The sequence below is a fragment of the Strigops habroptila genome, chromosome 2 (assembly GCF_004027225.2).
Source record: "Strigops habroptila isolate Jane chromosome 2, bStrHab1.2.pri, whole genome shotgun sequence".
In the NCBI taxonomy this organism is placed as follows: Eukaryota; Metazoa; Chordata; class Aves; order Psittaciformes; family Psittacidae; genus Strigops; species Strigops habroptila.
In genome coordinates this window covers 28,311,804-28,327,881 of record NC_044278.2, presented here as the reverse complement: position 1 = coordinate 28,327,881, position 16,078 = coordinate 28,311,804, and the positions used below count along the sequence as shown (strand labels likewise).

Here is a 16,078-nt window from a genome sequence, read left to right as displayed (position 1 = left end):
GCATTGTGCCAGTTAAACTTGGTGTGCTTTGGTGGAGTGGTGTAGGGAAGTGTACAGTAATTGACAGTATTGAAATAACTTGTAAAACCACTCACTGAAAAGATCTGTATTGCAGTTCAGTGATGCCTTTGCATTGGTCATGCAGCAGTGGGCTGGTTGGGAGGCAGTGCTGGGAGGTGGAGACCCTGCCGTTGCCTGGCCCATAATTAGCAGGGCTGGGTATGAAACTGCCAGGCATGAAATTGAAGTAGGAGTTCTGGCAGTTGAGGAAAAGATGAGAGAAACAACCCACCTGCTGGTGCAGGGACATAAATAATCTGTGATTTTTACATAAATATATATTTTTATATATATTTTAGTGGTAGTGGGGGAAGAAGTCAGTGGACCAAATACAGGTACTTGTCAGTAAAACTACAACCTCTTCTTAAATAGGAGTATTTCTTTCTCAGAAACTTCCTCTTGACCTTCAGTGTGAATTACAAGAAAATACGTGAATATTTTTGCTAAACTTAGACCCGCAGTACATTTGCACTTTAGCTGGTAAAATAGAACCGAGGTGCCATTGTATTCCAGTACTGGTGAATGGAATAGAAATAGCAATGGAGGTAATTCTGGGCATTTTACATCAAGTCATTTCTAGCCATCAGTGGGTAGAAATGGCACAGGCTTTTCAAGACACAAAGCCCTAAAATGAGAAGGTCTAAATCCTGATGGCAAAATGCTGTAGAAGATACAGATTCAAGGGTATGTTTTGTTTTTTTTGCTGGATATTGTTCATTGCTGGATTTTGTTTGTCAGGAAGGGCATAGGGGTACAGTTCAGTACTTTGCTTGGAACATGCCTTACCAGCAGAATCACTCATGCCTCACAGTAACAACTGGTGTGGCTAATAGCTTATTTATGTTTTATTCTTCTGTCCATTCTATTACAGAAGCTCTTTAGTGCAGATAGGCTTTTCAATGGCTATGCTGATCTTTCTTTCAGGCACAGACTTATCAAGCACCCATAAAATGTTCTGAGGTGGAGAATTTTTCTTCTTGACCTTCTTTGCACTTAACTTTCCTGAAACAGTGAGATACATGATTTCTTTACAGATTTTTCTCTTAACTTTGCATGGTCTAGCAGACAGAATCATCTTGTCTCATGTAAATGAGACTAACCTCATTAATTTCAGCTCAGGTAAAGAATTCCTCTTCAGAGTGATTTGCAGAATACTTTTTTTATTCGAAGGAGCCTTCAACTAGCAGTGAAGTAATAGTTTGTAGGGGTAGATCTAGAAATTGGTGTTCATGAATAGAAGGGTTTTAAGGATTATATACGTACTCTGTGACATGTCAATATAGTGTGCTGGGTGTTTTTCTTTAATTCTTCTCCCCCCCTTCCCACACAGAGTGTGTAGTGGCGTGTCACAAGTTTGTTGAAGTCAATGCCCTGGGTCTAACAGTAGCTGCCCTTAGCAGCTATGATTCCAACATGAGAGCAGCTGCATATTTTGTCCTGGCTTCCTTTCGTTCTCATCTGGAAGGAGCTCGCTTTCGAGAGCAGAGTCAGGTAAGACTGAACTCAATTGATAGTTTTCCAGGTTAGACATTTTAGGTAATGGACATTTATGGGAGAGTTGCTGCTTTCCTCATCCACCTACATGCATGTAGTGAGAGAGCTAAAATAAGCTTTTTATCCTCTATTCCATTGTTTCTCACCTATTGCTTTGTGTTTCTTTCTTTACAATCAATGGGCAGAAAAAGGGGGAAAACTGTGTTCTAGAAATACGTTGGAATTTTATTTGTAGGAATGGAAATCCTGATGGGATTGATATTTGATTTATGGCCTATGAAATATCCTAGAAGCTTATTTATGTATTCACACTATCCCATTGTTGGGTTATGGTTAAAACTTTTCTCCCCTGGGCTCTTGTGCTGCAGTTGCTGTATCTCTTGGATGCTGTGCAAAATGGAATCAGGCAGCCAAACCTCAGGTTTACCTTCTCTTTGACCCTCTACATTGCTCGTGTGGCACAGCAGATTCTAAAGCCAGGTATGGTAACCTACTGTGTGTATTGAATTCCTGGGGTGAGTCACTGGAATAATGTCCTTAACCAATACTGGAAGATGAGATAGTGTGACATTGATAGGAGGCATGAAGTATGCTTTCCTGTGTTCCAAAGGAAAATTTTCAGTGCTTATGTAGTCTGCCTAACTGGAAAAGTGGGAAGTGCCATTTTGATTTGTATACGAAGCCAGTCTGATCCATCAGGGAAGATGCCACAACCTCATCATTTTGGGGTGGAGGTGGGTGGAGGACTAGATGGGTGTGTGGGTCCTGTTCAGCAGATTGGCCCAAGTTCAGTAAGTTGGTCCAAGTGTCCTTTTGTCCTTAGACACTGAATCAACATAAGTCATTGTTGCGAAGGAGAATCATGGTGCTGGGGAGTAGTTCAGTTTGGAAGGGACTTTGTGAGGTCTCTTGCTAAGCCCTCTGCCCAAAGCAGGGCCAGCTATGAAGGCAGACCACTTTGCACAGGGCTTTATCCTAGAAAAACTTCAGACTGCTACACCGATCATAGAAAGTGGAGAGGTCTCCAAGGGTGGAGACTGTATAGTCCCTCTGGGCAATTTGTTCCACTGCTCTTGGGGGACATATCTGGTCTGTGGGTTAAAAATTATGAAGAGTTAGGCTTGAAATGTGGAGAGATTTGCCTCTTACTTTGCTGCAGATTTCTGTTTTGTCAATAAAGTAACATTGTGTTTGCTGAAATCAGAGCCATGTTGAACGTTTATCTTCTCACCTGCTTTGTGCACACTCTGAATGAGCCTTTCATTTTGGGGAAGAGAAGAGGAGGGATAGCCTGCAGTATAATCAGCCTTAGAGTGGAAGGCCTCCTCACTGTAATTAACATACTGTTCTGACAACTATCTGAAACACTAGAAAACACGTGTTCCATTTATATTGCGTGGTTGTATTTTGTGAACGTTGTCCTCCTCCACAATAACCATAGTTTCTCTTCACAGAGGAGCACATGTATATAAAGATAAACAGATTCCTTCTGTCACACCAGTATTTGGACCTGAGGAAAGTACCAGGATTTTTCCAGCTTTTCTACAGTTTTGATTTTGAGGTAATGTAAGAATCCCATCTTGGGTATCCACTCATTCTTCAGAAAATAATAGAAAAAAGCCATAAAAATTCAATGAAATCTTATTCTTCCATAGGTGATTAACTAGAGGTGTCTTTGTTTTGTTTTATATTGGAATGAGAAGTATTATTTCTGGGTTTCTTTGTTGTTTTCTTAATAGTAACACATAATGAACTCATGAGTTGTGCTGCGTGTGCTCTGTAAGCCCAACAAACAATGTTCTGCCCTAGCTAGCTTACTTTTGTATTTGAGTTTAGAATATTGATGTTGAGTTCAACTGAGGTGTTCTAGAAACAGCAACTTTTGAAGTTCCATTATCAGTGCCTATTTGGGCTGCAAGAGTAACTGTTCCTGATGGATATTATTGATTGAATTTGATAGAGATGAAAATTGAGAAGTCCAGAAGTAGCTGTTATGCACTGTGCTGGCACTCCTGGGGAACCAGGGGTTTTGTGCTTTTATGAGCAGGCATTATTTTGAAATGTCTGATGGTATTTTTCTTATGGCTTCTAGTACAAAACAGAACGTGAGTGGATTCTCAGATTTCTTGGAGAAGGGCTGCGTGATAAACATTGCTATGAGCTTTATGACTACCAGAGGATTTTCCAGGTCATTCTTTCCTTTTTCAACAGTCCTTTGTGTGATGAGGGCTCCCAGGTAAGAATTAAAAAACCAAATCAACAAAACGCCAACAAACAAAAACCCACAAACCCACAAACATTTGATTGGTTTGGAGATCTTAAACAAATACAGAGCAGAAAAGAGCAGTTGACTCAGCACTTGCTCTCTTGAAAATATTTTTCTTGTTGATTTTGTGTATGTGTGAAGGGGGAAATAACTGCTTATTTCTAAACCAGAGTCACATCCTTGTCCCCTGAAATTGGATCATGTCCCTGCTGTTGTGGAACCTCACTCAGTTTCCTCAAGTGGCTGTAGTTGCATTTCTAGTGCTTCTTGGAGAATACTGCAGATACTTTGGTTTTGCTCATATGGTCAGGGCCTTTGCTTTTTTAGGTGATGTTATTGCCTGGCTAGCACATTACCTGTACAGTGCTTTAGCATGTGAGAAAACTCACATGCCAGCTCTCATATTCATAAGCATCCACCCCAAGAAATCCAGTCTGTTAACATTATCTCAGTTAGGTATCAAAATCTTGGACAAAAAAAAGAGAATTGTCTTGCTACCTTAAAACTTCTTTTTTGAGAGTAGCATCTGTGTGTATGCAGCATTGAAAAGAGAATGTTTTCTTCCCTGGGGGTGCTAAGAACATGTGATGTTTGGTAATACATTTTAAGTTGATTGGATACCAGAGATTGCTAATTATACCCTTCTGAAAGATTGATAATCGTTAGATCTTGACTATATTCTAATTCTGTAAAAGAACAAATCATGTTTTCTGTTTCAGAGTCGTATTCTGGAGATATTACAAAATGCTGCCCATGTCACAAGAGCTGCCTATGAACTGATACAAGATCACAGCCTCCTAACCTGGATAGTGCACATCTTAGAGAAAAGGTAATTAGGGAAATACTAGTGAAATGGGCATAATTTTACTATCCAGGAAGAATAATTATGCAGCTGAGTATGAAAACAAGGGTGACAGATGGCCTGTCTGTCAGTGGTTGTGACATTCGGCACCTAAGGCCATACTGGCAGAACTTGCTGAACTCTAAAGCGTTCCCTTGTATTTCTAAAAACAAAATCAAGATGGTTTCACATTGTAGAAGGAGGACTTCATGTTTTTGATAGTGCTTTCTTGAAAAACCTAGAAAATGAAATGGCACCTTGTTTTAACGTATGTGACTTTCATTACAGATACCCGCAATTCACATCCTTTCATAGGACCTCCTACACAATAACTGGCCCAGTAATGAATTTGAGCTGTCTATAACATTTCTCCTCCCATCCCTTTCTCTTCCCCTTGCCTCTCCCTCACATACATGCAGACATGTGCACACACACACACACGGTGCACACACACAAAATCTTTCGCGTACATTGAACCCTGGCAGGTTCAAGCAAGGTTTCAGGATCATCTGCAGTGCGATTTGCCTGGACAGGTTCCCAGTGCTTCTCCCCTCTCTTTGGGACAATTTGGTACATTTGGAAGAGAACAAGCCTGGATTTGGCTTGTGGCACCCAATACTTATTTTGTGATTGTACTTTTGAGAAGTAGTGTTCTTGCATCTTCCATACAAAATGAGATTTCTCCCTCCCCCCTTAGAAGCAATATTTACTTTGTTATTCTGATACTGTGCTGTAAGCAGTACTGTTATTACTTAAGTCTTAGGAACATAAGGAACCATGCTGTCTTGAACAGTAACTGCTCTAGAGAAATGGTGGCAATGATTGCAATGTAATGGAGTACTTGGCAGAGCTGTGTAATGAAAGATGCAAGTCAGAAATCACCATTCTCATGCCAGGGCCGTGATACTACTGTGTTTCCCCAGCTGCAGCACAGCAAGATAAGCATGGTAACCAGGGCCTCCATGTGGCTGGGGCTTCAAAGGGTTGTCATTTCCTCATGCCCTGGTGGGGTCCTGGCTGAGAGGCACCTATTGCCATTCCTGGCTCCAAAAGTGCACTGGAATATGGCCCCTCTAGGTGATGGACTGGTTCCTGGTTAGAATCAGCCTTGCAAATGGATGATTGCTTCTTTTTTTTGTTTGTTTTTCAGGTTTCTGGAAAACAAGATGTTAAATAAAATTATTTCCTTACTCCACACTCTATGGCTAACAAATTTAGGAGGCAAGAGAGAAAGCAAGAATCAATCCCAGGAGAACAGGAAGTTTCTTCCTATTCAGCTTGTAAATGAATTTCTGTATGTTTTGATCACATTACTCAACCACATTCAGTAAGTTCTTTTGGGTTTGAGGGAGTTTGGGGGGTTTTTGTTTTGTTGGGGTTTTTTTATTATTCATCAGTTTGCATCTCATCTTCTATCCAGTGTGAAATTTATTAAGGCCAGAAGAATTTCTTGGTCACTGGTAGCGTAATGTTTTTTATTACCCTTCAGTGTGAATTTTGATGAGATGTCTCTGACAGGAAGGTTTAGCTATTTAAATGCATGGGGAATAAGATAACAAGTGATGCAGTTATTGTCAAGTTATACATCCTTAGTTACTGGCCATTTTTTAAGCTGCTATGTGTTGCATTTTTCCTGCTGGATTAGAGCCTGCAGTTAGCAATGCTATTTGCTACAAGGATCTTTCAGACTTTCTGTGTCTGTACCACACATGCAAACTGTAGAAGGAGAAACTGTGCAAAGTTCTAGACCAATGTGTTGAGAATGGGTCAGTCTCCAGATCTAGAGCATGTAACCTGTCTAAGCACAGCAGTTGCAGCAGGAATAGTGGAAAACAGATGGGTAACCCATTGTATTTGGGTTCATAATAGCACCTGCAGCTCTTCATGCAAAGCACTGCCACAGCCTGGAGAAACTATGTTTATTTTTATTTCTCCAAATTTTTGAAAATTCATGCAAAATAAAGAAGTGTAGGTAAAGCTCCAGACCTCTGCCTTTTTCTTGTGTGCCATCTGCCTTTGCTATTTACAGGCAGGAGGGCAAAGACTGTGTTTCATGGTCTGTTCTGCCAAATGCTAATGGAGCGAAGCACTAGGGATTCAGTGGGAATGAAACTAATTACTACTGGCATCCTGAGAAACAGAAGTATATGTGCAGAAGAAGACTGTAGGGAGAAACTGTAAGAAGACAAAACCTGAATTTTGTTTTGTGTATTTTGTGTACATTGTGTTTTATTTCATTTTATGAATTAGCATGCAGAAAATACATGGCACTTTTGTTTTCTCTCCATAGGACTAATTTAGATCTATCCAAACTGACTCAGTTTTTCAGTACACTCAATTCTGTGCTGGAATATCGTGCTATAGTTGTTGAGGCCTTCAAAGAAATGAGCCGGTTCACTGTGAATGACAGCGTTCTCTCAAACAAAGAGATCCTGCTGCTGCTGCATAAGTGGAGTGTCATCAAAAAAGACCTGCAACTGCAAGAGGATGTGCAGACTCTTGCTCAGAAATACCAAATCAAAGAGTTGCTTAGTAAGTACTAAAATATTTCAGAAAATTCAGATGGTTGAGGCTGTTACGAGTGAACCAGACAAGTGAGGGAAACTTCTTAGAAAGTAGTGTTAATAGCTTTTCTTGTGTAGTCTCATATAGGTTGGAGAGGAGGAATAGAAATGGAAAGTCTTTTTTTCAGGTCTTTGTTGTAAGTGATTTCTAACTTTCACACGATTCTAGAAACTTTGGAGCAACGCAGTTTTAAAAAAGGAAAGAGTTTTAAAACAAAGCAAATCTAGTGTCAGGCTTTGAAAAATTGTATTCCTAAATGAAATCTTAAAAACCCTCCAGTGCCCAGAGGCTTTGCGCTCAAAGGTTTGAGTCATTCTCAGTGTGGATGAGGGACCTGAAAGTGAAATATGGGTAAAAACTATCAGTAAAGCAAGCAAAAATGAAATAGTTAAATTTTCTTACTGTCATCAGTTGGAAGAAAGCAAAAATACATTTGGACTTGTATGACTTCTCTTATTATCTCTGTGAATAAAATGTACAAGGAACTTTGTAGTGGGAGGTGTTAAACAACGCTGGTTTCCTGCAAATACAACTGCTCTTGGTGCACATGAAAACTTCTACATCTTTTTTTAAATGTTCTGTATCAGTTGAACTAATTATTAAGGTGTCACTGTATTTAAGGGGTACTACAAAAGCTTTAGTTTTTGTCAAGTTTTTTCACACCTTTGTAGTGTCTTTCTGAGGATTTTTTTAGAGAGTTATTACAGTGACAGCTGTAACTTACTCTTTTTTTTTTTTTTTTTTTTTTTTTTTTTTTCAATCTGCTGCTCCAAGCCTCAGGAGCTTATAAAGCAGTTGCAAAAAATGGATCCTTATCTGAAATGTTATTTCCGAGGTAACGTTTTAAGAGTTGTCCCCATCCCCCACAGCCCCCAGGAAGAATGCTGAAATGCATGTAGTTCACATTTCTGACGATTTTCTCACTGACTCTAGAAAGCAGATAGCCATAAAACACTCTTTTGGTATGGTGGTGGCAAAGGGCTGTTGCTGTTTGGGAGCTTTGCTGCTCCCCATGGCACAGGCAGCATCTTAACAGAGAGCAAGCCCACATCACAAACTTTGGCTGCCTGTCTCTTCCCTTAGAGTGAAAAATTCACCTGCCCTGGGCTGAGAGCACCTCTTCAGACAGACACTCATCCAGGACACAGCTGTGCTGGAGGAAGGCGGGCTTCGCAGCCTGAGCCTGCGCCACTCCAGCAGCAGCGTGGCTGTGTTGATACCTTCCACAGGCAGGCACCTGCTATGCCTTCGCTAGCCCACAGGATAGCAGCTTGAGCATTTCTCATGAGGTGTTGTGAATCATAGAATCAGCTAGGTTGGAAAAGACCTTTAAGATCATGTAGCCTTTCTGGCTAAACTGTGTCTTGTGGACCTCTGAAATACTGCCTTGGTTTTGCTGGGCTGTGGGCCAGGGCCTGGGTGGCATTATTGCTCACCTCAAAGTTAGGCAATCCAGACAACTGTTACAGCCTGTGAGTCACTGAAAGCTGCCTGTAGCCCATTTGCTCTGAATTGCACAGGCTCAATTAGGCTGCTAAATGAGGCTAGTGCTTATCCTTTTAGCAACTGAATCAACGCATGATACTGTCTTGCATAATTTTGTACCAAGAAAATCCTTTGGAGTATCTGATGTTTGTTTTGGTGGTGGTTTTCTTCTTACAGAAAATATCAGAGAAAAGAACAAATCTCAAGCCTCATCTCGTGCATATCATCACATTCGGAAAAAGAATGAGATAGAGAGAGAAGACGACACTGCCGCAGACTTGAAAGCCTCTGAGCTGGAGAAATGCAGAGATCTTCTGAATTCCATACTTGCCCATTGGGAGCCTGTTTTCCCACCGCCACCTATCAAACACCAAGGGCAGCCCCTCAAATCTGCTGAGCTTGCAGATGAAGCAGTCAGTCTTACCTGTGCATCCACTTATGTAGTAACTAAATGGCTGGTGAAGTCCATGGTTGAGCACAGCCTCAATATGCAAAAGGTGTTGTTAATTCTTCGGTGGCTACAGAATTGCATCTTGCCGCATCCAGTGGCAGTGCAGGAGATGCTCAGGGATGAGATGCTGAGGAACAACATCTTCAAGTTTTACACCCAGGTCTGTGAGGCCAGCAGTGGGACAGCTGGACTCGTTAAAGAGCTCTGTTTGTTCAGTTCAATCATGCTTCACTTAATGGATGCTCAGGGCCTGACCAACAACAGCTGTCATGAAATTGTGAAAATGTTGTGCTCATCAGCAGAGACAGAAGAGGACGTGAACAAGAAAGGTAACTCATCTTTTCCTTTTCACTCAGGTCACAAGGCAGTAATCATAGAATCATAGAACGGGTTGGGTTGGAAGGGACCTTAAAACTCATGTAGTTCCAACCCTCTGACATGGGCAGGGACACCTTCCACTAGACCAGGTTGCTTAAAGCTCCATCCAGCCTGGCCTTGAGCATTGCCAGGGATGGGACAGCCACAGGTAAGTAGTTCCATGTCTTTTTTAATTCATCAGAACAGCTTGAAGTTTGCCCATGTCCATTGGTGCTCGTAGCTTCACAAAGTAAAAGCTATGTCTTTGATGGGATGGGCACAGGGGTTGATAGCACAGAACAGGGTCACGCTGTAGGGGCTTCTGATAGTGCAACAGTCATACTCCTTCAAAGAAACTTTCCTTTCTGGGACTAAAATGGAGTTCAGTGAGGTATAAAAAATGTAATTCCTGGGGGGAAAAAGTGTGCAACAAATGAGCCCATGTGGGCATGGGCTCTAATCCATATGCTGTTCAATATTATCATTTGACAGCAAAAGCCACAGGTCAGTATTCAAACTTTTTTATTTAAAGAGGTCAGAAGGTTGTGCTAAAAAAAATAAATCTGTTTTCTTCCATTAGTGTGAGGAGGATCATTGGCTTTGCATGGGCAAACACCCCACGAATTTTACATCTAGGAAAAGAGTTAGGAAACTATTTTAAAACATAGGTCTGGAGGCAAAATGGTTTGGGTTTGTATTACAATTGGAAATAGAAGAATATCTGTGCTGATTTTTCTCTAATTTTTCTTTCACAGCTGTTTGTGTGTTCGTGACTTCTGTGTACATTGGGGACATGTGGCTTGGAGCACAGGAGCCAGATATGTTAATAACCCATGTCAAATTGATCTGCAGTAGTACAGATGATAAATTAAATGATGATGACTTGGAAACTCATAAACAAGGAGAAGAAACTATTATGGCTCTTTGCAAAACGCTTTACTTGGCTACACTGGGGCATTAATTCAGTGAACTGACACTTAATCTTGAATGTTATATGCTCTGCCATCGTTGCTGCGAGCTGGGAAACCCTCCTGAACTGTTCTCCATACAAATCTAACTTGTCATAAAGATCAATATTTTATTACTATGTGCAAACTCAGAGGGGAAAAATTGTTTTCATTGTCTCTCAGTGGAACATTACAGCTATAATTTTCATTTTCTTGAACAGTATGGGACACTGAATGTTATTTATATCATTTTTATTACAGGAATTTTTAACTTTATGAAGAACCAAAAAAGATTGCTTAGTGCGTTGCCTCTGGACTGTATTTCAGTCCCCATGAAGATAAAATCCGTCCTTTCTCCAGTATAATATGGGGAAAAAAGACTGCAGAGCTTCACCACAATGTGGTATAATTGCAAAGAATGGGTTTTCAGAGGCTTAGGCATGATGATTTACTGTTCTTGAAGAACCTGGTTTCTTTCATGATATATGATATCTAAACCAGTATGAATAGAAGACTGAACACTGGAATCGTGATGGTCTAGGATTCTCCTTGTTTTTAAATTAAATGGCTTTTGAAAGCATTTATATTGGAGCTGGTTGTTTTTATTCTCCTGTGTTTTGTTTTAATTAAAAAAAGTCCTGATCATAGAATCACAGAATCATAGAATCAACGAGGTTGGAAAAGACCTTTAAGATCATCAAGTCCAACTACTGATGGGACTTGCAACAAAGGCCCATCTTCTCCACTCTGAAAAGATGAGAGATGGAACTAAAACCCAAATGACTTGCTGCTCATTGATTATACATGTTTTTTCTTGGAAATTTTCTGTGAAATCTGATAAAGATTTCTTGAACGTGGCCTGGAGGGTAGTTTAACATCCCATTCCAGATACGCAAACATGCAAAGCCTGAACTCGAGCCTTTGAAGTGTAAAACAGGATTTATTAAATTGACTCATGAATATGTGTTGTGCCTACGTACTTTGTACAAATTCTGTACAGGGGAAAAAAGCAGAAATGCACAGTCATTGTGATGGTTATTTAATTTTGGGGGGTTTTAAAATAAAAAAGAGACTCAAATAATAAGGATTGTTTCTGCACATAAATATTGTTGTCCTAAAGAAGCCACGATATCTATTTCAAGACTTGATGTAAAAATAAGAAATATTTCTTGAAAAAGCTGCGAGCCCATTAGAGGCTAAATGCTGTGTCATGTAACATCCCCAGGCTCTGACATCAGGAAATCTTTGCAATGAAAAAAACCCCAAACCCCTTATTTTCTTTAATTGAAAAAAAAAAAAAAAACCCAAACAACCAAACAGCCAAAATGAAACCAAAAGAGTTCCAAAGCGGAAGCTGTCTTTTCATCTCGCCTAACTGGAGAAAATAAAAATACTCATGATGCGTAGGGAAGGAGTTTTTCAAGTCTCTTGAGGGACTGAGTACATCTAACAGTGGTTTATATCACGGTTGGCTTGAGAGAATTAAATGAGGTAAGACCATTCAACCAGGGGACAGTAATGCAGAACATATTTTCTCTACCCAAATCTAGCTTATTTGGCAATAAATTAATTTTCCTCGAGTTAACTCTGTTTTGCCCATGATGGTAACTAGTAAGCAATCTCCCAATTTTAACCCCAACCCAGAAACCTTTTCATCCCATTTTCCCCCGTCCTGCTGAAGGAGAGTGAGAGTGTGACTGGGTAGGCATCTGTCAGCCAGACAAGGCCATGCTACCACCATTCCCATGCCTTAATAATGTTACAAAACCCACATCCTAAATGCCACAGCCAGTTGTTACAGTCTCCAACACATTGAGAGCCCAGGCGGTGTTTGGGTGTGCACTTGCATGCCTTGCAATAGCCTTTCACACGCCCTTTGGCCACATTTGCTTAAAAACATGAATTTTGTAACTGTGGTACCTGCAGGAGCAGAATTCATGTGTGGAAGCTCAGGCAGTTGATTCTTGAGTGACGTCTGATTCTAGAAATAGGTATGGCAAATGCAAATAAGCATCCCCAATTATTTATGCTTAAACAGCTATTTGCACACTTGATGTTGCTCTCTGTGGAGGTAGTGGTTTCTGAATGCAGTTTTGTCACTGCTAAAATAAGGAAGGTAACTTTCAAGCCTATAGCAGGCTTTAGCTAATGAGGTGCATGGTGCTATGGGAGTAGAAAGCGGTATCAGGAGACCATGACTATGACCAGGGCATGGCAGGCATGTTGGTGTGTTTTCTTTACAGTAGTTTATCTAAATCCTGACCAACTGCACATGAATCCACCCTAAGGGTTCATACACAAATTATGATCTTCCTATGGCACAAGTATTCAGAAAGACCCAGCAGTGAGTACTTTCTCCCTAGCTTGTAATGTTTTGTTCATATCTCCAGTACTGCTGTTACCAAATACTCAAGGTTGGAGGAGAGGATTGTTCATACACATTTCTTTCCTTTTTTTTTTTTTTTTTTAATGGTAATTTTGGAAACAGAGAAGATGAATGCAAATGAACTGTCAATTTAAAGCTACTAGCCTGTCGTGTAAAATATATACAGCTCATATGTGCTTGCCCATAAAGACAATGTAGCTGTGCATGTGGGAACTTTTAAAAATAAGGCTTAATCTCTTGGCACCTCTGAGCTTCAATATAGTTTAGCAACATGGCAATTAAAAGTTTATTATGAAGTCCTCCTAGAAACAATGGCCAAGTATCTTTAAAAGCCATAGATGGTTAGCAGTGTAATGATTTGTTGCCTGAATTACTGCCAACATATTCAAAATGCATTTGAATAAATCATATAGATGGAGAGTCATTATTTTAAGAAATTAAGCTTGATGAAAATAAATTGTGGAGAGCATTTGGAAATTGAAAACTTGCTCCATATATGGGCCTGTTTTAAAACAAGGAGTTTCTACAGTTTAACACAAGTTACTCACTTCGATGCTGTTGCAATGAGAACCATGTGGATGAAGATCCAGAGCACTCTGCAGCAGGCCCAGCAGTCTGGGCTGCCCTCACAGAAGTTGGTGCCAGGACAGGCCTTTTAAGCCTTTTACTCAAAATTTGCAAGAGCACGGAAGAACATACTGCTTCTTGGCATACTGTCATATAGACCATGTACAGTCTGAGGCGGAGGCAAGGCTCCTCAGGATCTGAAATGGATCTTGGTGCTGGGCTGCTGGTGCCAGTACTCAGGCAAGGACACTTGACATGTTAGCAGGATAGGACTTCGTGTAGCATGAGTGACTGGGCAGAACCATGGGTTTTGGGGGTAGTGGTTTGGGGTAACCTCATAGAGGTCAGCTATGGCTTTGAATCAGCAGCATGTGTTGATTCGGGTCACAGTTTATTGGCTGGCGGGTGCAGCATTTCACTCCTCCATGAATGCTGCAGACCACACAGGGAAGGCCTCTTAATGGAGGACTCGGGGGGAAGGGGAAATAAAGTGCTTGCTGTGGAGAGCAAAGCACTGGAAGGGCCTTGAGATGGGTACATATGGAAATGTCACAGAAGGAAATGCATTTCTCTCTACTCCCTGCCTCCCAAGTTAGGTGCTATAAGATGATAGGCTTGCATTCTGCATATGATTTATTACTGTTTATATACTTCATACTATATGCCTTCCATTTCCAGGTGGTTTGAAAAGGTAAAAAACCCCAAAGGTATTTCCAGTGGTTACATACTTTGAGTCACGTTCCAGTGCAACTAATGAAAGAACACCTGTTGTTACAAATGGGAATATTCACATCTTTAAGAAAACCCCTTGGAATCCATTTGTAGAGAAGAGGTTCTTGAAAAACAGGGTGGTAGGAGGCAGCCTGTCATGAGTCAGGGAGAGGAGGCAGTGCAGAGCTGTTGCAGGGGAGATGTTCTAGCTCAGGGCAGACGGACGTGGTGGGAATGATTGAAGTGCAGTTGCTGCGTACTTGAGGGAGAAAATAGATCTAGATGTTTGGGCTCTCTTCAGACTGTCTTTGAGGATAACGTGTGATTGCAGTGGGGTTAAAGGTAAACCCACCTTGCAGCGGGAGAACAGCTGCCAGCAAGGGAGTTGATGCATGTCTCCTGTGAGAGCTACCTCACCTCTAGCAAAAGGTAAGGGTATGTGAGGGGAGTGGAAGGCTGTTGGGGCCATCTGAGTTGACTGATGGAAATGTTTGGTTCTCTGATACATCTTCACCCATGTGGTACCTTCAGTTCCTGGAGCCTTTCCTCATTTTCCCCATCTGTCCATGACTCAGTCTGACTCAACAGACTTGACACCTTGACAGGTTTCCAAGCCCAACACCAGTAGTAGTCAGTTTGCTCATAAAGCAAACTACAGAAGTGTTTATCTCTGAGATTAAAAAAAAAAAAAGAAGATTAAAAACCCCTCACAACACAAACATATGCCTGATGGTTTGGTCTGTCTCTTGCGTTTAAGGCTTTTCTAATGCAGCCCAATCCACCTGCTCCCTGGTAACATCACGGCCCACACTCCCTGTACGCAGCATAAGGCTGCTCTGGCAGAGCTTCGCTGTAGGAGTTCTTGCTGCTTGCTTGGGGATATGAAATTTCTAAGCTTCTCCTCAAGCTTCAAATTAATTTGTGCTGTCCTCAGCCCAGCAGCCAGCTAGGCAGTTACACCTATCGCAGCCCTCACTGTCTTCCTCAGCACGATTCTGCAGTCCCAGCTTCATGCTTACTGGAGCTTTAAGGGTTCCTCACCCTCTCGTTGACCCTCTCTTGGTTCTGCCTGTGTTTGGTGGAGCTCCATGGGCAAGGAGAGGTGGAGAGAGCAGAACCCGCCCTCTCCACCTCACCCAAAAGCTGCTGTGACCCTCAGAGAGGCCTGTGGCTTCTGTTAAACTTTGTCAGCTCCAGCTCAAAGCAGGCAACTGGTGCAGAAACACAATGTGGGTTTTGTGGTTTCGCCAGCATTTTCCTTTGATATAAATGCTAAACACACATCTATTTTTCTAATGCCTGGGTAACTGGTACCCAGTTTGATATTAAGCTTCTTTTCCATCTACCATTTCAAACTGGAAGCAAAAAGTAAATGGTTATTGGTAGCAAAACTACATTTGAAGGCAGTAGGTAAAGCTAATGACTTTATTTAGTAAGACACTCACTTCAGTGCTGTGATTAGCTTTTTAAAGGCTGTTCTAGGTAAGAGTGTTTTAATAGATTTTAAGTAAACCCATTTTTTTTTTTGCAATAGAGAAGTAAATAAAAAGTATATTCTATCCTTGAGGGAACTGCTGAGCTTTAAGATAGTGAAGCAAGTTGTAACCCTTCTAAAAACAAAGTTTTATTTTGGCTGTTGCACTTGACATTGTTACTCATTTTTCAGAGGTGTCAGTAAGATGCAGCTGGTGAGTGTGACCTGAGAACAGAGCCAGAAACAGATGACTTGTGGTGCTTATGATGAATACACAGTATTGGTTATGCTGCCTGTTCAGTAAGACCAGCAGGATGCTGCTTTCTTTCACAGCAAGGCAACCCAGTGAAAACCGATGATGCAGAGATACCTCTGAGGATAACACGACTCAGTGTGCGTTCAGGTGAGCAAGGCAGAACTCTTTACAGGACTTGGGGCATAACTGGAATAGACTTACTGCTGGAGGAGTAAAGC

At 41.2% G+C, this 16,078-nt stretch overlaps 1 protein-coding gene across 1 annotated transcript in view; it reads left to right on the top strand.

Annotated features, from left to right (window-relative positions):
* URB1 (URB1 ribosome biogenesis homolog) overlaps positions 1-11,050 on the top strand; it is a 52,426-nt gene extending 41,376 nt beyond the window's left edge. Inside the window, 10 exon segments of the mRNA XM_030476355.1 lie at positions 1,391-1,551; positions 1,923-2,034; positions 3,009-3,115; positions 3,647-3,790; positions 4,540-4,649; positions 5,812-5,988; positions 6,952-7,193; positions 8,889-9,491; positions 10,275-10,459; positions 10,461-11,050. Coding sequence (XP_030332215.1) covers positions 1,391-1,551; positions 1,923-2,034; positions 3,009-3,115; positions 3,647-3,790; positions 4,540-4,649; positions 5,812-5,988; positions 6,952-7,193; positions 8,889-9,491; positions 10,275-10,459; positions 10,461-10,493 — 1,874 coding nt within the window. The 3' untranslated portion in view covers positions 10,494-11,050.
* The last annotated feature ends 5,028 nt before the right edge of the window (positions 11,051-16,078 follow it).